General features: G+C 45.6%; 6 protein-coding genes across 7 annotated transcripts; 5 read left to right on the forward strand and 1 right to left on the reverse strand.

Moving 5' to 3' along the window:
- Window positions 1–2,685: 2,685 nt before the first annotated feature.
- Window positions 2,686–5,645, forward strand: LOC148383790 (ectonucleotide pyrophosphatase/phosphodiesterase family member 7-like). Its single transcript, XM_088357940.1, has 6 exons — window positions 2,686–3,466; window positions 3,536–3,681; window positions 3,788–4,417; window positions 4,789–5,026; window positions 5,295–5,421; window positions 5,507–5,645. Exons 1-6 carry the CDS (start codon window positions 3,100–3,102, stop codon window positions 5,556–5,558), a joined length of 1,560 nt encoding a protein of 519 aa, XP_088214066.1. The 5' UTR covers window positions 2,686–3,099; the 3' UTR covers window positions 5,559–5,645.
- A 1,953-nt stretch (window positions 5,646–7,598) lies between these two features.
- cbx2 (chromobox homolog 2 (Drosophila Pc class)) lies at window positions 7,599–11,675 on the forward strand. Of its 2 annotated transcripts, none has more exons than XM_088358692.1 (5): window positions 7,599–7,735; window positions 7,835–7,878; window positions 9,549–9,614; window positions 9,679–9,748; window positions 9,818–11,675. In XM_088358692.1, the coding sequence occupies exons 1-5, from the start codon at window positions 7,664–7,666 to the stop codon at window positions 10,964–10,966; spliced, it is 1,401 nt and encodes a 466-aa protein (XP_088214818.1). In that variant the 5' UTR covers window positions 7,599–7,663; the 3' UTR covers window positions 10,967–11,675. The 2 variants fall into 2 exon arrangements, with proteins under 2 accessions (XP_088214818.1, XP_088214819.1); XM_088358693.1 differs by having other exon boundaries at window positions 9,821–11,675.
- An 840-nt stretch (window positions 11,676–12,515) lies between these two features.
- LOC148383792 (dehydrogenase/reductase SDR family member 7C-B-like) lies at window positions 12,516–15,775 on the forward strand. The gene is made up of 9 exons (XM_088358240.1): window positions 12,516–12,657; window positions 13,251–13,446; window positions 13,627–13,692; window positions 14,294–14,480; window positions 14,583–14,695; window positions 14,877–15,087; window positions 15,154–15,246; window positions 15,317–15,475; window positions 15,538–15,775. Exons 3-9 carry the CDS (start codon window positions 13,657–13,659, stop codon window positions 15,738–15,740), a joined length of 1,002 nt encoding a protein of 333 aa, XP_088214366.1. The 5' UTR covers window positions 12,516–12,657; window positions 13,251–13,446; window positions 13,627–13,656; the 3' UTR covers window positions 15,741–15,775.
- A 226-nt stretch (window positions 15,776–16,001) lies between these two features.
- LOC148383793 (protein NATD1-like) lies at window positions 16,002–17,130 on the forward strand. Its single transcript, XM_088358244.1, has 3 exons — window positions 16,002–16,232; window positions 16,597–16,715; window positions 16,805–17,130. Exons 1-3 carry the CDS (start codon window positions 16,091–16,093, stop codon window positions 16,919–16,921), a joined length of 378 nt encoding a protein of 125 aa, XP_088214370.1. The 5' UTR covers window positions 16,002–16,090; the 3' UTR covers window positions 16,922–17,130.
- LOC148383794 (germ cell-specific gene 1-like protein) lies at window positions 16,981–20,606 on the reverse strand. Its single transcript, XM_088358242.1, has 5 exons — window positions 19,865–20,606; window positions 19,201–19,248; window positions 18,941–19,093; window positions 18,114–18,225; window positions 16,981–17,712 (listed from the first exon to the last, which is right to left on the reverse strand). Exons 1-5 carry the CDS (start codon window positions 20,166–20,168, stop codon window positions 17,412–17,414), a joined length of 918 nt encoding a protein of 305 aa, XP_088214368.1. The 5' UTR covers window positions 20,169–20,606; the 3' UTR covers window positions 16,981–17,411.
- A 579-nt stretch (window positions 20,607–21,185) lies between these two features.
- On the forward strand, window positions 21,186–22,844 carry rcvrna (recoverin a). The gene is made up of 3 exons (XM_088358243.1): window positions 21,186–21,638; window positions 21,776–21,887; window positions 21,956–22,844. Exons 1-3 carry the CDS (start codon window positions 21,258–21,260, stop codon window positions 22,072–22,074), a joined length of 612 nt encoding a protein of 203 aa, XP_088214369.1. The 5' UTR covers window positions 21,186–21,257; the 3' UTR covers window positions 22,075–22,844.
- The last annotated feature ends 147 nt before the right edge of the window (window positions 22,845–22,991 follow it).

Below are 22,991 nucleotides of genomic sequence, written 5' to 3' on the forward strand. Positions count from 1 at the left end.
CAATAGAACCTCATTCAAATTAGCTGGAAGAATGCCAATATTGTGTCCGTTCGAAAGGTAAGGAATCTCACCAAGGTGATCTCGAATATTCCCAAGAGGTGCAGGATGACCTGAGATGGAACCAGAATGTTAGAAAAAGTGGACTTGGATGTTCTCCAACTGAATCACAAAGAGGACAAGAACACGCTTAAGCAGAGCAGAAGATTCCAAAGTGGATTGGAATGAGCTCAGAGTGGACTAGAATGCACCCAAAGTGGACCAGAACACTCTTGAGTGAAGCAAATTTTTCAAAAGGAGACCACCACTGGCAGAGCTAGAGGGGGGTCACGGGGGTACTGACCCCCCTGAAATATGCCTGGCCAGAAAACTGACTCATGCATGTGGACTCCAGTATTGGAATGTGGACCGGGCAGCAGGAGTCGAGTGCTACCCGGGGCGGCAGCTCATTAAACTCGCACTGGCCACCCCAAATGAGCCGCCTCCACACTCCATTTAGTATAATGGCTGCAAATGAGGTAAATAGACCCCCGCACCCGTCCCCCACCTCCCACACTGCTCAGTATTTGTTACTCATCCAAGGCCCGTTATCACTCGCCACTTAATTTCCCAACAAAGGCGGCAAAGGTGTTTCCATGGAGAGGGAAACCGTGAGTCCCGGCTCTCTTCATTTCACCGCAATTAACAAACTCCGGGAGGGGGATGGGCGGCGTTTCAGCTGATTGCTTTCACATGAGAATCGAAATGAAAATTCTCGCCGTGTCCGAACGTTAAAGACTGAAGCGCCTGAAAGTTTCCAAACCAGTTGACACGCCACAATATTGCTCTCCCTCGTTTAGGATCAAGTTGAGTTCTTCCTTTCGCACCTGGCGCTTCTCAAGATCACCGTCAGGCTGAACATCAGCGCCCCCCACAGGCGCAAATCCTCCTAGCTTCCTTCTCATCTTCCTCCTCCAAACTCATCACTAGCACCGGATTTTGTGAGAATCAATAGGAGGAGTCAGGTGGAGGCACAAAAAGGCGGGAAGCCAAAGGGGAAAGCAGGTGAGATTCGGGAGGTGGCACAAAGCAGGAGGCGGTGGATAATGTTGACACGGAAAAGAAGAGGAAGATCTCCGAGAGAAGAGGAGGACGAGGAGGAGGAGGAGAGTGAGTCAGCAGCAAGAGGAGGCGGGAGGCTATTATTAGGGCCACGCGCCTGACGCCCTGCTGTTATTAATACCAGTCAACATCCAAGCTGACACGCCGCAGCTTTAAAAACAAACAAAAACAGACAAACTGAGCAACAGAACGGGAGGCCGGAATTTCTACTATTCCTTTTTTTTTTAAATTAGTCACGTGGAAGGATCATGCCATGACACATGTAGGCATGATGAGAAGAAAGTCTCCAACTTCTCTAATTTCATTCCAAAGGGACAAAAAAAAAAGGTGTTTATTAACATTCTTTTCAGGAGGCGGGGCTTTCCTTGGACCACCGTTTGCATCAATGGCCATTTCCCGACCACAAAGCGTAAAAAGAAAGACGAGCGAAGAAGCTGGAAAAAAGTGCCGTTGTTTGTCATTGTGCCGCTGACGGGAGCTCCGCAGGCGAGCTATTATCTCAAGTGAAGCAGCCCGTGCACGGTGCACTTCACGAGCGCTTTCAACGCTCTTCAAGACAAGCGAAATGTCAGCGCAGAGCCACAAAATAAAAAAGGCAAATGGTAATGAATTGTCAGAGGAGGAGAAGATCAGAGAAGCCAAACGAATTCCATATCACACCTAAAGACCCAACGTTTAATTAACAGTGGCCTGGAAAAAAAAATAACGCCCGCCGTGCGTCTTTCTCAAGTAAATGAAAGAAATCAATTAGCTGAGCCCCACGGCGCCGAGAGAAGGGAATATGGACAGACAGGCTAAAAAAGCGAGCGAGAGGGAACGCCATGGCCGAAGGGCCCACGCGCTCTGGAAGCCGTCCCCGAGCGGACCTCCTCGACCGAGCTGCTGGCGCCTACTCACGCCCTCAACCTCTGCTGCGCCTCCGCGCAAGCTCGCTCGCTCGCTCGCTCGCGCGCGCTCGCCAACGCCAATGAAGTCTTGTGCACAGCACGCAACACGAAAAGCCGCCATCAATAGTTAGTTTGGACTCATTATTAAAAGGAGGGCGCGCCAAAAAGCGGGCAACATCATTTTCTAATTTGCTAATGAGCCACAAAAGTTTTGAAACAAAAGTTTGATGATGGACTTGCTGATTCTCTGTTTTTTTTCAAATGTTCTCACAGGCAACCAGCAGGGGGCGCTTGAGGCAAACCCCAGGCGGGTGCTTTCTGCGAGTTCAGATCAAGTTTACTCTGGCCACTCCAGTTGAGCACTTGAAGTTCTCAAGGCGGAGAAGTGAGAGTCAGCAGTCCACCCTCGAGGAAAAAAAAAAAAAAAAAAGGGAGTCTTGCTGAGTGCGTGCGTCCGAGGCGAGTTGGTAAGCGAGCGTTCATACGAGCGCGCCGGGATGAATATGAATGAGGCAAATGAAAGCTGATGAATGTTTGCCCTTATCTCCATAAAGATTAGACAATTCCCTTGAAGCGCAGCCAAGGACGCGCACAATAAAAGGACACTTTTTCAACAGCTCATAACATCACATCGCCATGAGATGATGGATCATGTCGCGGCCCCTTCACACGCCCCTTCAGGTTTTTTTCCTTTTTTTTTTTTTATCTCTCATGCCCATCGTCCCATCCTGGCAAATGATCTTTTAACAAGAACCCCGGGACAAGGTACACATTAGACTTATTGAAATTAATTCCGATATTAGGTTCTCGCAGCGACTTCCCGCTGGCCTGTCGGGATAGCCAGATGAATCGTGTTTGGCCACTCAAGGTGAATAGTATGGTTTCAAGTCAGGATAGGGCTCCACGTGGAGCTGGTTTTGTCATGAAAGCGTGAAGGCTTTCAAATTAAGACTTTCAGGATGCAAGTTTCAAAACACTTTCAAAGTGGGGATTTGAGTGAGGTTTCAAAGAAGTCTTAAGTTTCAAAGTATTGTTTAGGGTTTCAAGCTACAAGATAAAAACTGCGCACGTCAGTGGAGATTAGCGGCCTTCAACGAGCGGGACTCAAGAGGCCATGAACCTCAGCATAAAAATTGCGATAAAGGCTACTGATAAGATAAAACCACAAACTTTGTCCGCAAACAGAAGGTCTGACACTTTGCAAAAGTCGGCCCGAGCCGCAACAGCGCAAACTTTCGGAAGTATGCTGTGGACAGCCGCCGTGTGGTTCCTGTGGGGGGCCTCGTGTAGCCTGGGGGCCCCAGCCGGACCCCCCAGGCAGAAGGTCCTGCTGGTGTCCTTCGACGGATTCCGCTGGGATTATGACCGCGACGTGGACACGCCAAACTTGGACCGCATGGCCCGCGACGGCATCAAGGCCGAATACGTGACGCCGCCGTATCTCACCATCACCAGTCCGACGCACTTCACGCTCCTCACCGGTAAGCCGCTGCTCAACCAAACACTTAGGCCACCATGAAACTCTGATCTGTGATTTTCCCGGCGGCCAGGTCGCTACATCGAGAACCACGGTGTGATCCACAACATGTGGTTCAACACCAGCAGCACGGAGAAGAAGCCGTACTACCAGACGCAGTTTGTCAACGAGTGGTGGGACAACGGCACGCTGCCCATCTGGATCACGGCGCAGAACCAGGTCGGTTTTGTCCGCTAAATTGTTTTGGCAAGACCAGAGCTGGGACGCAGCTGGAAAGCTTCTGCTGTGGCTTCGCGTGTCCAAACTTGTCTCCGTGCTTTGGCAGGGCCTCAAGTCGGGCTCTCTTCACTTCCCCGGCACGGCGTCCAGCTACCGGGGCCAGACGGCTATGGTGCGCGAGGTCGAACCACTCCTCTACAACTACAAGAACGAGACGGCTTGGCGCCAGAATGCCGACAAGGTGATGGGCTGGTTCCGTGACCAAGATCTGGACTTTGTGTCGCTGTACTTTGGCGAGCCGGACGGCACCGGTCACCGCTACGGCCCGGACTCGCCTCAGCGACGGGACATGGTCCGGCAGGTGGATCGGACCGTGGGCTACATCCGGCAATCGGCGGAGAACCACGGACTGGGCCACGTATTGAACATCATCATCACCTCCGACCACGGAATGACCACCGTGTACCGGAACGGACTGGTGGAGGAAATCACGCTTTCCAAGATTCCGGGCTTCTCCTTCCGGGATGTGTCCTTCCACCTGGTGGACTTTGGGCCTTCGGGGATGCTGCTGCCCAAGCCGGGTAAGCTGGAGAAGGTGTACCAGGCCCTGAAGGGGGCGCACCCACACCTCCACGTCTACAAGAAGGAGGAGATGCCCGAACGGCTCCATTTCACCAACAACGACAGAATCCTCCCTATCATTCTGCTGGCCGATGCGGGTTATGTCATCAATGGGGTGCGTACAAAAATATCACAAACATCTTCCACATGAGCATCAACATCATTTTACGGCCACTCACAGATGTACTTTGCGATACTTGTACACACCGGGCACAGATAGCGAAACAGCTCCGATAAGATGTGATGAGATCAACAAAGATTTGAGGCAAACCTAAAGTCGAGTTTCAACCGTTTATGTTTTGAAAATGTGAGTGCTTAGTCTGCACGTGTTGACTTATCCAGTAGCTTCCTCTGCTGGCAAGGAATGAGCACTACATAAACACTGTCCCTGGGTGCCACTGTTTGTGAAATTTAGCGAGATGGAGAGCGTCTTCTTTGGTTGTATCATTTCACACATTGATGTTTACAACGTGTTTGGGCGCTCAGTACTTCCCGGTGCAGTTCAACAAGGGCGAGCACGGCTTCGACAACCACGAGATGGACATGAAGGCTTTCTTCAGGGCGGCGGGGCCAGCATTCCGCAAGGGCCTGAAAGTGGGCCCCTTCGAGACAGTCCACATCTACCCGCTCATGTGCCATATTTTGGGCATCCGACCTGAGGTCAACGACGGCCACCTGGATGCCACCAAGGAAATGCTGCTCAACCACACCGGCCCGGACATAGGTCAGAGGCCAACCACCGCCATCGCTACACACCCGGGTTGCTTTGCATTGCGCTTCAAGGGTTTTAAGCACAAGTTGGGGTTTCAATTAGTATTTTAAAGGCGAGGGTAACGATTTCAAACAAGGGTTGGGATTTCTGAATAAGGTTTCAAGATGTGGTTATAGTTTCAAACCTATTATATAAAATTTATTGAAACAATAAAACAATTGCAGAACTGTTTATTATTTCATTTTTACTCGTTATCTGTTTTTTTTTTTTTTTTTTTTAGAAGGTGGCAAACGTGTAAACATGGTTGGGAAGGCGTTCACCGGTTTGGCTGCGATGGCTGGATTTCTTCTGATCGTTTTTGTCTCGGTTGTGGCACACAGAATGTTCATTGACAAACGACGCAAAAGGTGCGGAGGAAAATATTAAGGTCAATGGTTTGTTTTATTTTTAAAAGTTGTAGAAAATGAGTCAATGACTTTTTATTTGTTTCAGATCTGAAGAACTGACCAATCCTGCAGAAATGACTCAACAAACTTCATTTTGAGAAAAAACGTCATCAATTGAGGGTTTTGTTGTATAAGTGGGAGTGTATATATGTGCTGAACGAATGAGTAATTTAATAAATTGTGTTAAACGGAACGAGAAACTTTTTGTTGCTCCACTCTCACTTGCTCGCGAGGATGGTGGCTGCAGGCTGGCTGCTTCAGTTCGCCCGCCTCTCGAGCCATCTGCTAGCAGCAAGCTAAAGTAATAGCGTGGTGCTTCCGGTGGACATTTTCAAAATAAATGAGAATGCCAATTATTTGAAATTTGGGGTTTCAAGCAAGTGTCAGGAATTTCAAGCCAAATAGTTTCTAGAAAAGGTAAGGTTTGAAAGCTGGGTTTCAAATGAGGTCTAGGTTTTCGAGGTTAAGGTTAGGGTTTCAACAAAATAGGTTTGGTTTAAAAGTATGATTTAAAGCAAGGTTGAGGAATTCAAAGTAGGGTTTAAAGAGATCGGTGGGGTTTTAAGAGTTAGGGTTCCAAAATGCTTTTAAATGTGGGTATAAATTTTAACTGAAGTGCAAAAAGAAATTTAATTGATGACAAAAAAATATTTGTGAACGGTGTTTATATTGTGCAATTATATAATATGTACAGTTTGCAATAACCTGTAAAATGTGACATAATATACAGGACTGTCTCAGAAAATTAGAATATTGTGATAGAGTTCTTTATTTTTTGTAATGCAATTAAAAAACAAAAATGTCGTACATTCTGGATTCATTACAAATCAACTGAACTATTAAAAGCCTTTTATTATTTTAATATTGCTGATTATTGCATACAGCTTAAGAATATCCTATCTCAAAATATTAAAATATCATGAAAAAGTATACTGGTAAGGTATTCAACTAGTCACTTGAATCGTCCAATTAACTCGGAACACCTGCAAGGGTTTCCTGAGCCTTGAAAAACACTCAGCTTGGTTCAGTAAACTAAATCACAGGCATGGGCAAGACTGCTGATCTGACTGCTGTGCAGAGGACTATCATTGACACCCTCCATCAGGAGGGTAAGACACAAAAAGAAATTTCTCAAAGAGCAAGCTGTTCACAGAGTGCAGTTTCAAAGCGCATCCACAAAAAGTCTGTTGGAATGGGGAAATGTGGCAGGAAACATTGCACAACCAATAGAGATGACCACACCCTTAACAGCATTGTGAAGAAGAGTCGCTTCCAGAATTTGGGGGAGCTTTAAAGACAGTGGACTGAAGCTGGAGGCCAGGTATCAAAAGCTACTGTTCACAGACGTGTCCGGGAAATGGGCTACAATAGCCGTATTTCCATGGTCAAGCCACTTTGGAACTCAAGACAACGGAAGAAGCATCTGACTTGGGCTATGGAAAAGAAACACTGGAGAGTTGCAGAGTGGTCCAAAGTCCTCTTTTCAGACGAAAGCAAGTTTTGAATTTCATTTGGAAGTCAAGGCGCCAGAGTCTGGAGAAAGGCTGGAGAGGAGCAAAGTCCAAGTTGGTTGAAATCCAGTGTGAAGTTCCCAGAGTCAGCGATGGTTTGGGGAGCCATGTCAGCTGCTGGTGTTGGTCCACTGTGTTTCATCAAGTCCAGAGTAAATGCAGATTTTAAGGCACTACATGCTTCCGTCTGCTGAAGAGCTCTATGGAGAAGATGATTTTCATTTTCCAGCATGATCTGGCACCTGCCCACAGTGCTAAAACCACCAGTAAATGGTGTACTGGTTATGGCATTATTGTCCTTGATTGGCCTGCTAATTCTCCTGACCTGAACCCCATAGAGAGTTTGTGGGGTATTGTGAAGAAGAAGCTGAAAGACACCAGACTCAACAATGCAAATGAGCTAAAGGCCACTATTGAAGCATCCTGGGCATCCATAACACCTCAGCAAAATGAAATTTTTGTTTTTTTAATTGCATTACAGAAAATAAAGAACTTTATCACAATATTCTAATTTTCTGAGAAAGTCCTGTAGATCTTTTTGTAACGTGAAAGCCAGTTCATGCTACGTCAGGAAAAGGTTTTATTGTGAAGTGCGCCATAGCAATTTCCTGTGGTTGGGCGTTTTATTTCCTGCGTCGGACTCGGTAGTGTTGCTTTTGCGGGGATTGTTATTGTGCTCGTGCGGGTCCATCATGGAGGAGCTGAGCGCCGTCGGCGAGCAGGTTTTCGACGCCGAATGCATCCTCAACAAAAGACTGCGAAAGGTTAGCCAAGGCGCAAAGGCTTCCTAAAATCGAATTCTGTTGATTTTGCCTTCACTTGGGCTCCACGCTCAGAATCTCCTGGCACTTCTTTGTGTGCAGGGAAAGTTGGAGTTTCTGGTCAAGTGGCGAGGGTGGTCGTCCAAGTAAGTCAGGAAGACCCAAAACAATGGACAGGAAAACAAAAACCTTCACATTTCGGCCATTTTTTCCCCTTTATCAAACACTTGTAATTGGGACACTCGTGCGTTTTTTGTCTTGGATGCTAGTTCTGCTTTTTGCCCACTTGCGTCTTTTGTTCGCCTGTCAATCATCAGGTTTGCCTTTACTCAATATTCTTGTTTAATTCCGTTTAAAACACGCACGGGGGGTATTAAAAGTGAAGCAATTGTGTTATTTTATACTATAATTTTTGTCTTTTTTTTTAATCCTCATGAACTATAAAGTGCGTGTTTACATTTAATTCATCAGGTTGAACAAGCTACTGTACAGTGGATGTTTTGTTCCACTTTGGTTAAACACGCTGATGTTTATAAATGTAAAGTGTAATAAACTACCTACGTTAATGGAATTAACGGCAAACTTAAAAAATAACAAAAATGCCATCAATTCCTAAAAAAGTTGTACTCCTCTTCTCCCAAATTAAAACGTTACTAAGTGGAATAAAATAAGACAAACTTGACTTCTACTTGGAAAAAAGATATCTTTCTCCAGTAGCCATATTAATCATGTCATACAATTAATCACGCTACTGTAAAATCGCCTTGAATCTAGTTACTTGTTTCATTCCACATCACATTTTTAACCGTTATTACTGTGTAATAAAACCAGTGTAATGTAATTTTTTACCATAACAGCTATCACGGAAAAGTATTTTTTTTTTGTATGTATAAACTAAGTTTGCATTTAAAAAGAAATTACATTTTGACTTTAATCAAGCTCCTCGTTTTATTCTACTTCAATAACACACTGAAAAATTCTGTTTGTTTTCTTACATTTTTTTTTATAACACACAAGGTATTTTTTCCACATGGCTTTTGAATTTAAACAATTACAACTATTGGGATTTTTATTTCTCATGTTTTTTTTTTGGCCATTTGCGTTGCTCTCCGCCTTTTTTGGGTGCAAACTGCTGCCTGCCTGCCTGCCTTCTGTTAGGCCCACACGTCCTTTGTGTGTGTGCGTGTGTGTGTGGAAAGGGTGGGGGGTGGGCTGACTGCTGGTCTGAGGGTCTTTTTCTCTTTCTTCAACAGGCTTCTACCACATGTTGTACTTGTTTGTGTGCCACATCCATTTTCTGGCAACTTAAAAAAGTCACAATAGGATGGATTCAACTTTGCAAAATGACCGCTGGCTTTAAAAAACAAACCTACCTGACTCAGATTTGTTTTTTTTGTTTTTTTGCATTTCAGCCACTTTGACACGAGCCTTCCAAGGCAGGTTTTCCTCCATCTGCTCACTGTGCTGTGTGTAAGGTAGCGATGCGTGATCGGGGGTGTTGAAGTTGACTTGAGAATCTCACAAGCCACCTTCAACCCACCCCACCCCCCAATTCTGCATTGGAGCCTTTCACACACAACAACAAGAGGAAATGGTGGAAAGTTCCGGCGGTGTCAAAGAGGCTTGTCTTTATTGTTATTTATTCTGGTTTGATAAACAGAAACGTTTTTTTTCTTTTATCCTGTTTTGCGAAGTTCCTCAGAGTAACCCAACCGCTCTTAGTCAATCCTCATCATGTTTTCCTAAATTTTATTGGATGGATTAAATTTTTCACACAGAGCTGTTTAAATCCGACATTACCTGGTGTTTGTTGCAGACACAACAGCTGGGAGCCCCAAGAGAACATTCTTGATCCCAGACTTCTGGCGGCCTTCAACAAAAAGTGAGTTTCTTTGGTTTGTGGAAAGTCTGGATGATGGTTAGATGTTGACATTTGTGTATCGCAGGGAACAAGAGAAGGAGCTTCTCATACGGAATCGCGGTAAAAGGCCGAGAGGACGACCGCGAAAAATTCCCGTAGGTTCAACATAAATGACTTTTCTTGGTGGTGTTGAGCCACATTTGAAATGTTATGCTGTTTCTCAGAAGAATGTTCTGGAGGCTGGAAAGTCCAACAGCTCTTCCTCGGGTTCCTCATCCTCATCGTCCGATTCCTCGTCTTCATGCTCCTCCTCATCCTCCTCCTCCTCGGACGACGAGGACGAAGAACGGCGAGCGCACGCCGGCATCCCGACCCGAGAGCTCCACCCCAATCCCGTCCCCCAGAAGAAAGCGCAAATCGTGGTGGCCAAGCAGGAACCGCCCAAAAAACGCGGTCGCAAATCTCTGAGCAAAGGCTTTCGGAAAAGCCTCAAGAAGGATTCCGAGCTTCCTGGCGCCATCAAGAAGCCGGTTCACCTGGCCAGCTTCGCCTTCATGGGCTTCAACCGGGGTTCCCCGGTCCACGGGGGGACCTCCAGAAACTCCTTGAGCTCACCCGGTTCCGGCAGATCGATCCCACCTTCTCCCGTCCCGCTGATGAAATCCAGCCCGGGCAGGAGCGTCACAGAAGGGAAAATGCCCACCCCTAGGCTGGATCCGTTCAAACCCAGAGGGGTGGAGTCCTTCACTTTGAACGCGTCCAAACATCACGTACCGGGATCACCCCAGCGTAGCACCAACTCCCCCAGTCTCCAAAAGGCTCACGTGCTCCAGAGAATTAGCAATGCCAAAGCCATGGCGGCCCAAGCAGCAAAGAACATCACCACCACCAATCAGCCTCTCAACCTTCTCAACAAAGTCACGCAAGGCAACAAATCACCAGGTTCTGGCCCAGGTTCCGCTTTGAGAAACAGCCCACACCCTGCCCGCAAAAGCAACCAAAACCCGGAGTACAAAACCCCGCAGAGTCCCGCTTCCCCGGGAGGAACCCGCAAGACTGACTTGACGGAGATCCAGACCTACAGGGGGAAGCTGGACAAAAATGAGCTCCATAAATCGGAGAACCACCTGGAAAGAGCGGCTTCCAAAGACGGCAAGATGAGCACGGGCGAGGACGAGAGCAGCTCCGACTCCGACCGAGACTCGTCGGATGCCGGCCGGGAGCGCCTGGCGACGGTCCACAACCAAGACTGGAAACCCACCCGCAGTCTGATAGAACACGTGTTTGTCACGGACGTCACCGCCAACCTGGTCACCGTCACGGTGAAGGAGTCGCCCACCAGCGTGGGATTCTTCAGCATCCGCAACTACTGACTGGACCACAAAAACTTCACCTGACCCTTGCATCATGATTGTTGTAATTTATTGACTTTTTTTTATACTACAAAAGTGCTTTTCATCAGAATCCTCGGTAGCCCAGTTCAAAATCCAAGGACCAAGGCTATCAAAACCACAAAAAGTTGCCTTGAAACCACTGGGAGGTTGGAAATGTCTCACTCTGAGCTTACAGGGTCCCACCTCCAAACTACCAAAAACATTTTGGGATTTGACCACCAGCAACATTAAGCATCGGAAATATCTCGCTCTGAGTTTACAGGGTCACACCTTAAAAAGTTTCCAGCCAAATAATAATTAAAAAACACCAAATTTTGAGGACCAACGTTCATGGATGTTCTGAGCGACTGCGTCGCTTTGTTTTTGGTTGCTCTCAATCAATAGTTGACATTGTGGAATTATTTAGTAAGACGCCATCTAGAGTGTATTTTTATATTAGCTACCTCGGTTTTAACTAATTGCTGCATACGATTTTTCTTTCCAGGGTGAACTCGCCTTTTTGTTTTCCGTTGGTTGTCAGTTGATTAGGGCAAGGTGAAGCATGCTGAGAGACAGACAGCATGTCTGTCCTTCCTCTGATAACACTTATTCAGCAGAAATTGCAGCAGCCAGGTCCCGGCCCCCGGGGGAGTGGGGGGGTTTGGTTTGGAGCCGGCGGACAATAAAGCACCAGATGTCTCTGGAGCCACTTGGGTTGTTTCTCTTTGTTTTGTGGCAGCTGCTGACGTCTCTTTGGGATTTTTTTTTTTTTCTTGGTGTGACGTAAGAGCAAACAATGCCAGGCCGCCCCAAGAGAGGTTCTGGCGGCCAGTGCGCGTTTTCACTCAAGTCTTCACACTAATCCGGCAACCGAGCTGGGGCAAGATGAGTCCGACCAGTCCGGACATGATTGAACGGACAAATACAGAAAGTTCATCTCAGAGTTGCGGCAAAAACAATGGTGCCCGTGGGAACAAATTTCTTTTTTCGTTGTTTCGAAGATGCTAGAGAAAAGTTTTATGTGCATTTAGAGCAACTAAAAAAATGTGAATTTCAAAGGAGTATCAGGGCCACCCTTTTTTTTTTTTTCAGATAGAATTAAATTTGAATCTTGCGCTTTAAAAACACATTCTCATAATGTTTCAAACTTTTTGGGATAAAATTTGATTTGAATCTTTAAATAACAAGTGGCCTTGATAGTCCTTTGTACTTCTCGTCATTTAGGAAAGTGTATTTATTGGAGGCCGATCTTTAATACCTGTATTGTTCAATAAACGCTGTAGCCTCGTTGACAGCATTCACTTTCGCTTGACTACTTTGACTCATCCATTTTCCACCTAAACCATTCTTTGGAATATTAAAGAATATTTAAGAGAATAACGTTAGCCTAAATCTTGAGATAGCGTCTGTTCTGAATTAGCCTAATTAATTAATTCAACATAAGGTTGAATGAAAACATTTATTCTAGGAGATGAAAGTTTAACCCCACCAGTACTTAAAAATGAAACCGCCAACACACTAATGTTTTTTTCCCCGTTTACCTTGATGGTTCCCGCTGCTTCTCGAATTCTTCAAAGTCCGACATTTCACCACGCCATCAGGTGTTTGGCTCGCGGGGCTGGTCGGAGGAGAAGGAGGGGGGGGGCGCAGCAAATACATCAACTCTTCCACATCCATCAGCTCTCCTCCAGGTAATCACAGGGGACTGACTTCGGGTTCACGACTTCAAAATAAAAGCTATTCAACGCAACCAAGCTAAAGACAGATTTGCTTGATTATACAATGATCCCTCGCTACTTCACGTTTCGTTTATCGCGGCTTCACTACATCGCGGGTTTTTTTCCAAATTAAAAAAACATTTAAAAGTCAAAATGAAACTTCTAAATTGAGGAAACGTGTATAACCTTTAGGACAATGTAGTATTGCTCCAAATGTTCGTTTACATTAGATTTTCGTTTTCGCGTGTTAGCACTATTGCAAATTAGCCTCTTTCTGCTCAGTCGTTAGCCTGCCCAGTATTTCTTGTTGGTGACCGTACTTCGCAGATTTCACTTATCGCGGGTGGTTTTTGGAACCAATTATCCGTGATAAACGAGGGATTACTGTATTTGTGCGTGATAACAAACGAGATGGACGTGGCAGCACATAAAAACCAAAACTACATCGCGGAGGAAAAATTATTTTAAGACACGTACCAGATAAATAATTTCATGTTGTTCAGATTGCTTAGGACTGGGTAAAACACCAAATATCGGTGAATTGTGTGTTGAAAATGATTGAGCAGCCACTGTGGAGACGCTGACTGGTCCCTGAACATAACACGTCTGGAAATAAAGCGTCAGCTGCTGTGCTGCTATTAAAAGAGCAAGGCAACAACAGCGTCGGGAGGTTTGCAGCGGGCGAGCAGATTGCAGATCGTCACGGAGGAGCTCAAGTGAGCGCGCCGGCCGGGTTTCCACGCTCACGCACTCACACGCAAGGTGAGCCATCGTTTTTTGTTCTCTTTGGATGAAAGTCGAGTTGATGCGCTTCCGGTTCTAGCTTCCAAACAGCTGATCTGTTTCTTCTACTATAAGTGACTTTTTGTTTCAAGGACACTTGATGCTTAAAAGGTCAAAAGGTGGTTGGATTTTTTCTTGGTGTATTTTTTTGTTTTCCAGCCCTGTCAGAATATAACTTATTAGGGGAAAATGGATGCCAATGTAACAGAGGTGGACGAAGATTGGGTAGGAAAGCTCTGGAGTGCTTCACCTATGTAGCTACCCAATCTGCACACCCAAAAAAAATCTGCTTTTCTAAACCAGTGCTAAAATGCTAAGATTGGCCATTGTTAGCCCTGCCTTATGTTTGTGGTGTTAAAACACGGATATTATTTGCACAAATGTTATTTTGAATAAATTGTCAAAATTTTTCCATGCAGCAGATTTGGTTACGTGTGCACTTTGGGTAACATCAGCCATCTAATCTCCATCATCACAAACATGACATCCCTGTGGAAAGGATGTGGAGACGTGATTTCACTTTCCATGTCATGACAAGCTCAGAAGAAGATTCATTGCCAGAAGTTAACAGTTAGCGTGTAGCTTCCATATCAATACGTGATTCCCAATCTATGCCTGTGATAATAAAAAAACAACAACAATTCAACAATCTTCCACTAGAATTAACCAGTTTAACCAGAATTAGAATGAATCTTTTATAAGTTTTATAAATCCAGGTTGTGCTAAAATAAAGGCTGGGAACCACTGCTCCATATCATTCTTTCATTCCAAGTTGTCACCCAGAATAGTTTAATGAATTCAAAACAGCACTTTTTCTATTTTTAAGACATTCCTGAAGAGGATGGGGATAGAGCCCGGGTGGAACGCCACAGCCCTGCTGCTTCCGTGCGTGGTGGTGGTGCTGGTAGCCGGATTGTTCCGCGTCTACTCTCTGGTTTCAGGCCTGCTGTCCCAAAGCCCTGTGCGCAACAAGGTGGTGCTGCTCAGCGACGCTTTGTCTGCACTCGGGAAAGGTAATAACCCACTCGGGACTTGACTTAGTTTTACACGGTAAATTGAAAGATGAAGGTTAAGAGTCTTCTACTACAACTTATTCCTCTTTTGTTGGTCCAAAGAATGCGCCAGCATCTTCCACAAGGACGGCGCCAGGTTGATTCTATGTGGCAAAAACTGGGAGAAACTCCAGGAGCTGTCGGATGACTTACTCAAAGTCTCTGACCCAAGCGCGGTGAGGAGTGGAAGGCGGTGGGGTTATTTTTGCACTATACCGATGACATGGAATAAATGCTCAAAGCATTTCATAAAGCATTTATTCGATTTCCCTCGGTAGTCCCAGGTTAGGTGTTTTTTTTTCTCTCTATCTTCTCTGGTGGTCAGGTCACACATTTGACCACCACGTTGGTCGGCAGACATTCCATCCTAAATTGGTGCTTCTGGACTTTGGGGACACGACATCGCTTCCCGAGGCTATAACGGAGATCCTGGAATGCTACGGCTGCCTGGACGCGCTCATCCTCAACAGCAGCATGAAGATCAAAGCTCCGGCACACACTTTGTCTCTGGAGGTGGACAAGCTACTCATGGACAACAATTACTTCGGCCCGGTCACACTGGCTAAAGGTATCCATGGAAACACATCTTACAGAAACATTTTAGAAATGTGATTGTGAGGTTTGTGTGTTCCAGGCGTGCTGCCCTCCATGATGTCCCGGCGCTGCGGTCACCTGCTGCTGGTCAACAGCATTCAGGCAAAACTGGCCATGCCCTTCCGCACCTCCTGTGAGTTGACGTTGAGGTTTCCACTTTCTTGATATCCATCTTATCCGCCCGATCTAATCACGCCTGGCAGATGCCGCCTCCAAGCATGCGGTCCAGGCATTCTTCGACTGCCTTCGTTCCGAGGTGGAGGAGTCAGGCGTCTTCGTCAGCACCATCAACTTCACCTTCATCAGCTCACAAGCGTCGTCTGGGAAGCAGAAGAATGCAGTGGCCAAGTTCTTCTGGTCATGTAAGCCCCCCCGACCCCTCAGAGTTTTGATCAGTTTTTATCAGTCTTGCTGTTCTGCACAGATTTGTACACAAAGAAGCCACTGGGCGTTTCTCCACGTGAGGCAGCCAGTGAGGTGGCCAAGACTTTGTCCAACAAGAGGAAGGAGGTCCTGATGGCCCCCTCGCTGCCGAAAGCAGCAGTCTACGCTCGCTCCTTCTTCCCCAACTTGTTCTTTGCTGTCATGGCAGCAGGAGTGAAGGACACCACCAACACCAAAATGTAGTCATTTGCCGTTCTATAAAGGCTTTCTTGTGCTTAGCAGGTCTGCCTCACAGTTCTGAAGTTCTGGATTTGAATTTTCCTGTGTGGAGTTTGCAAATGTTTCTCCCATATTCTCAAAACATGGTGGCTTCGTTTGATTTCTTATTAGTGTTAATGTGAGTGATATTAACTGAAAGGTTAATTTCTCTCTGGATGGACTTAGTTTTAGACTACAGAGTAAATAAAGTAGAAGTGGATACAGGGCAATGTTTTACCGTGTCTGTTCGCTGGCATTTGGCGCCCTCTAGCGGCGACTCGAAATGTAAATAGACGTTTACAGGACACCAGCCGGTGGCCACTTTTGACCACAAAATGTGGCTTAAAATTATATCCACACTCACCGAAATCGTACCTCTAAGGGTGACAGCCCGCAGGCTGGCTTCCAGCGGTGGACTGACGGTGGAACACGACCGACAGAACCAGCGCTTCACCGCTTCCATGTGCAGCGGAACCGGTAAGTGCTGATGCCGCTTTCGAGGCTGCATTGAGCGGTTAGGTCGAGTACGCGAGCCCGGCGTCGGTCACGACCAAGCGGTCGTTTGGAATCCTGTCATTTAATGTGCCTTTGCGTGAAACAAATACAGAGGGGCACATATGAATACATTTTATAAAACATAATCTAGTCGTATTATTTAATAATTCGGCAAGGACTTCATCCGTCAAAATTTCGGATTTTCATGAATGAATTGATGTTTACTTTCCTGAATAAATCCATGTCGGGTTATATTAAAATGCTTGCATGGAAAGCAGCTTTCATTCAAACAAGTTATTGCATTTTGTTTATGGCCCTTTTGTTGACATGTAAACTTTGACCTCAGGAGTCAACGAGAGTGCGACACTCATCTACAGATTCACAGCGCCAGATGAGGTGGATCTCGTGTCCACCTTTGTCCCGGAGTCTTGCAGGGGTCAAGGTGTGGCTGCGCTGCTGTCAAAGGTCACGCAACAGCACTGACAAACTGTTTCCCGTTTCAAATAATGGAGAAATATGAAGGGATGAATGACGTAACGCATCTTTGTTGACAGGCCGCCATTGACTTTGTTCTGAAAGAGAAGCTGAAGGCTCGCGTGTCCTGCTGGTACATCAAGAAGTACATGGAGGAACACCCTCATCACAATTATAATGAAATTCAAATCAGATGATGGTGTGGTAAAGTATTCTTGGTCTGAGTAATAAAATTCAAGTTTTATGTGAATAGAGTAATTTAAGAGTAATTGTACAAATGTTAATTGTTTTGTTTAATTAATTTATTTCTTGATTGTAGAACAAAGTTTCTCTTGTGTAGATTTCCACAAAATCCCAGAGCAGTATTTTTAATAGAGTATTATTTTAATAAATGTGATGTGCTTTATTTTGTATTTATTTCTTTATTTTAGCTATTGAGTGAACTGAAAGTCATCTTCATGTTGCCTCCTCAAAAACATGTTGAGTCCCAACATCTGCAGCTGAGCATAAAGACACCGCTAGCATTTCCTCCTGCCTGCTGCCTCTTAGGCGATCACATGGGCAAGATTTGATGAGACGCATGTTGTCTCAAAGCCGAGCGGGTTACATTATTTCCGCGAGGATATACACACACGCGCAAATATATCCCTGTATTAGATTTTTCAATCCAACAATCAACTGGGGCCTCTAGCAGTAGGCTTCATTTTGCGGCTCAACCATGTGGTCTGCTTCCAAGGCGTACGTGTCCCCAGTGGGCGGCTTGTGTCCATTGAGCGGCAGTTCCAGCGGCAGTTCTGGCGGCGCCTCAGCATCGGCCGTCAGGTACCACATCTGGTCGGGGAGGTCAAGGTCCAGCAGCTTCTGCTTGACGAGAAGACTCTTCTCAATGTTTCTCCGCTTGAACTTGAATTCGATGATGGTCTTGGTGTAGCGGTTGAGCGCCGTCACCGCCGAGCCCATGCAGGTGCCGAACGACCCCCAAGCTAGGCTGAAGAGAGAGGTTAGCCATAATGAAGCAAATAATTTGGGTTGTCAAACCAAATAAATTCACCAAAGTCCAAAATAACAAGGCACACATTATTCCAAAACAAACACAAGCAAAACATGACTAGATTTCAACTTGGACAGAAACCACCGATACAAAATGGACTGACAAGGTCAGAACGCAACTAGAAAACTTAAATACAAGCAACTGAGGAGACAACGAGGAACACCTGGATGAGACTCAAGTGGCTGACGTAGCTGATTGGAAAACACAAGCGACTGTGAAAAAAAAAACAATAGACGTTTTACAGTAAACATTACCGATCATATTTGTAGCTGATGCTAATGTTAGCTTGGTATTATATGTTAATCTGAAGCTACGCAAAAAGACTTGAGTTGTCTTACACATAAGACCAGCTGTAGTCCCAGGTTTTGGGCCTCCAGTCTTCTGGACCCATGGCCACGGCCAGCTGGAAAATGGTGGTGAACATCATGTGGGCCACCATCCCACAAAGGCCTGAAAGCAGATTTTCATACAGCTAAAATGGCTGGTGACCAATATGTTGTTCGCCGATATGTGTCTTGTCGTTGACCGGCAACTAGTCACTAATCCAAACAAAAACTGGGATAGACTAAGCGGTAAAGAAAATGGATGGATGGCTGACTGTATCTCAAATATGACGATGACATTATATTTAGTTTCAAACAAAGCCATCTCTAATTAAGAGAACACACCAGAGAATAAAATAATGTTGGAATGAGTGCCAATGAGCTTCAGGGTGGTCCGGTGGTGTCGGTCTCCCAGTGGAACCTTGCTGGCCCTTCCTCTCATGCAGTGGTTTGCCTCACAGCAGCTTTACTCGAGGATTAACTGCTAACAACAGTGCAGTGGAGGGAGGGGGGGGGGCGGTCAGCGTGGGGGGTGGGGGCGCTCCTCTGGGCAGGTCTTGGTCACATCCCAAAAAGAGCCGCCCGCCTCCAATCGGATTATTGCACAAACCACCAAGCAAATCCTCAGTCAGCAAGTCAGCCGGTGTCTTCATCCAGTTTCTAGTCCAAAAGTCATACTCGAGTAACAAGTCTGGAAGTCATAATTAACCAGTCTGAACGTCACTCAATAACTAGTCCTCAAGACATACTCCTCCTGTGAGCCCCAAAAGTGATGTCGTGTTGCTTGGTGTTCAGTGAGCCTCAGATTTTGTTACCTCCCCCAAGGAGCATCCGTTCCTCACCTGACAGTGCGGTGCACAAGGCGGCAAAGGCACTCAGTTTGAGTTTGTTCATGACGCTGAAGCAAGGACACTGCTCCAAGGTCATCAGGGCACCGCCCGCAAACAGCAGCATCAGGTACAAGGTCTCGGCTACAATGCACAGCCACAGCACCCCTGAGCGCACACAGCGCTTGTTAAAAGGTCACTCCACACAGTTATTTAAGAGTGCAGTGGTACTATTATGTAGCTTAAACCAAAAAAAAAAAAGAGGGGATACCGACCTCGTTCGTGTTCCGGTGCGATCTCCGAGAAGTCCCGACAGTCAAAGCCTGTGATCATAAGACAAGAATGAAAACAGTAGTGTACTAACTAGAGGCGCCTTCTTGTTCCACTTGACCACAAACTGCATTCTTACGCCGGCCAGCAAATGAATTCATTAAGCACATTTGCAACCTCAAAGTACATCAATCAAAAACTAGTTGAAAACTAGTCTAGTAACTAGTCTTATAGTCTAGCAACTTGTAGTAAAGTCATAGTTTACTGAGTAGCCCTTAAGTTGTAGTCTAGTAACTAGTCCTAATGTCATTAGCTCTAAAGTCCTAAAAACAACTAGTCCTAATGTTATACTCCAATGACTTGTCCAAAAGTCAGTCTAGTTACTAATCCTAAACTCATAGTAACATAGTACAAGTTGCAAATAGCCCTAAAGTCATAATCAAGTATCAAGTCCTAACATCATGCTAACAATGTTTGAAAACCAGACTGCAGTCTTCACCTATTACCATTAGCATGAAGCTAACATCCAGAATCCAGACCGGACGCCAAAAGAGTGATGAAGGAGACAAGAGTTTAGATCACAAACAATTCCTTATCATCTCTCTGATGACTTTTGGCTTGTTTCCGGTGCGGAAAATGCTCCGGCTCCCTCAGATTGGCCTTTCTTACCATTCATGTCAGCAGCCTGCTCACAGGAAAAGAAGATCCCAGTATGGAACTTCTTGAGCAGGAACTTCTCCTCCCCAGTCTCAAAGATGTACTGCACCAGCCGACTGTCGTTGATGTTGGAGCTGTTGAAGCGGATGCAAAAGAACTGCTTGACCTTGACGGGCGGCCCGGTGCAGAAGGGCTTGGCTACCTTGCGAGTACCCTCGCACCAGTAGCTGGTGGTGATGGCAGACAGGGCGAAGGCGAACGCCACAAAGTTGAGGGTCAGCGCCAGAGAAGCTCGCCGTCCGCGCTCCAGCCTCATGGTCCAGGCCGAAAGCGACCAGGGGGACTAATCCCGGCTTTTAACGCGCGGCCGCCGTCTTTCACCTCCCGGGCAGATGCGTCAAATCTTCATAATCTCGTTGGCGCGGAGGCTCTGTGGCCATCAAGAAATATGAGCCGCCACTGATTTCCAGCTTCCTTTGCCGTCGTCCTGTCCTCGACGTCGCTCCTCCCCTCGCCCGCCGTATCGTCCGTCACAAATGGCAAATTATTTGCCTGACTTCCTTTCATCATATTTACAAAAGACAGATTACAGCATCTGACACTCTAATCCACAGCGAGGTTCTTACACACTGCCTGCCAGCAGCCACGAGATCAACCAATGGCTTTCGACCTAAACATGGAAAACACCCACATCATCAACGCAGACGTGCATTTTTACATAGACTGATCATTTGTTCAATATCGATCTGTTTCTATGACAACATGACTAGACCGAAGTTTGGTGAAACGAGTACAGGTGCTTAAACCGACTGTCATGTCCGCTTTCATCAAAATACAGATTTGTCAGCAAGCGGCGTCCACCTGTCACTGGACTTTGAATTTCCGATGAAAGAATCGAAGCCTAATGTGATTACGTAAAAAGGACATGATGGCATTTGGACGTCTAAAGATTAAATTAATCTGTTTTGGTGAAAGTAGGCAGGATGAACAAGAAGGATTACATTGTACAAAAAAAACAATTTCAAAGATGAAATTATCCTTTTTTTTAAAAATACGCCTACTTTGATGAACTGTCTTATCGTCAACCAAGTGACCGTGATTTACCATTGTGCTGTCCCAAATAAAATTGAAATCCCAGAAATGAAATCTGAAACCTGATGTATATTCCTAAATCAAGAGGTGGTTTGGTTCTTTAGTTCTGCAGCGGTTTGTTGTTTCTGCAAAGAGCCTCCAAAGCCGAGCAGGTGTTTAGCACCTACTGTGATCTAATCCTCCACTAACACCCTTTACAGAGGTACCGTAGCCTGGTGACGTGTCTGGATTGAGGCTACCATGACCATAATCTGCTGTGCTAGACTAAAAGCAGACCAGAGTGAGCTCAAACCAAGAAGAAGAACACACGGGAATGGGGAACACCAAAAGCAGCACGTTGTCCAAGGAACTCCTGGAGGAGCTGAAATCCAACACCAAGTATTCAGAAGCTGAGCTGTGCACCTGGTATCAGTCCTTTCTTCGGGAATGTCCTGGCGGGAAGATCAGCAAGGAGCAGTTTGAAGGCATCTACGCTAGCTTCTTCCCGGATGCTGACTCTACCGCCTACGCCCGCCACGTCTTCCGTAGCTTTGACACCAACGCAGATGGTACTCTGGATTTTAAGGAGTACATCGTGGCGCTTCACCTGACCTCAGGTGGGAAGACCCGCCAGAAGCTGGAGTGGGCTTTTGCACTCTATGACGTGGATGGCAATGGGACCATCAGCAAGAACGAGATCCTGGAGATCGTCAGGGTATGAACCGACACTTGACAACTTGTTGGCAGAATAACTAAACAAACTTCTGAGGTTTAAATGGACAGTGTAGTATCTGCGTATTATGAACCTACTTGTAGATCTAGGTCAAGTCTTGACATGTGACTTTCACGCAGTCCATCTTCAACATGATCCCAACTGATGACCAAGAAAACCTTGCCGAAGACGAGAACACCCCGGAAAAGAGAGCAGAGAAGGTCTGGTGCTTCTTTGGGAAGAAGGACAATGGTAATTCATCAACAAGAAAAGTGCTCTTTATGTTTTTTGTATTCATACGCCGTTTCCTGTTTTTCCAGACAAAATCTCGGAGGGCGAGTTCATCCAGGGCGTGATGGACAATAAAGACATCTTGCGTCTCATCCAGTATGACGAACCTCAGAAGATTAAAGACAAGCTGAAGGAGAAGAAACACTAATGGCAATGAGCAGACTTTATATTTATCCTTTTGTTGCGTGGCAACACACAAGAACTAGTTTGAGATCAAAACAAATCAAGAACAACATTAAAATGCGGTTTTGCATTCACAGATTTTGGGGGAAACCCTCAGTGACTCGCTTTAGCACCATCTGGTGGTAGCTGGGGTGTCAAGGAAGAAACTATGTTCGAGTGAGTAGAGGAGTTTCATTCAGAGCCAGGTCTGGAGTGTCAAAGCAATGAGATGTGAATAATTAGCAGCATGCTAACACTAAGCTGTTTGAATGTGTTTACACACGATGCTGATTAAGTGGAGGGGCAGGCAGAGGCTCAAGTTAAGCGTGTTAATCCTATCACAAACTGAAGGTCCATGCCAAACTGACCCAACTAACAATCCAATCAATTTAATGACAACTTTCAAACCTTTGTCTTTCACTCACTGTTGTAGATTTGTTACAGCAGAAGAAATGTTTGCAACTATAATCTAATGAAAGTTGGTTCACTTGGTCTTAACTAGTGCTCGCTATGCTAGTAGTGCTACGCAGAGTAGTGATACCAATACTTTTGCTGTAAGATTACTTTTTCAGCTTCGACAACAGTTTTTTTTTTAGGAGCATCAATTTCTATTTTACATTTGAATAGTATCATGTAGTATTTCTTTCAAGTGTTAAATATTGTTAGTTATTCCACATGCCTGCTTTGCCTTGTGTTGTTTTCATTGTTTGCTACCGGAAGTGTAAATTGTGCACGATTAAAATTATATCAAATGAAGATGAGAGTTTCCATAGCAATGTATGTATTTGTATTTATTTTTGTGAGAGCTATGAAATACTACCTGCCTCACTGTCCTTCCAACATGCTCTCTGGACAAAAAAAAAAAAAAAAAAAAGACAAAAAAAATCCCCCCACGGTTGTTCG

This window comes from Syngnathus floridae, chromosome 17 (assembly GCF_059516105.1).
Source record: "Syngnathus floridae isolate MCC-2025c chromosome 17, RoL_Sflo_1.0, whole genome shotgun sequence".
Classification (NCBI taxonomy): Eukaryota; Metazoa; Chordata; class Actinopteri; order Syngnathiformes; family Syngnathidae; genus Syngnathus; species Syngnathus floridae.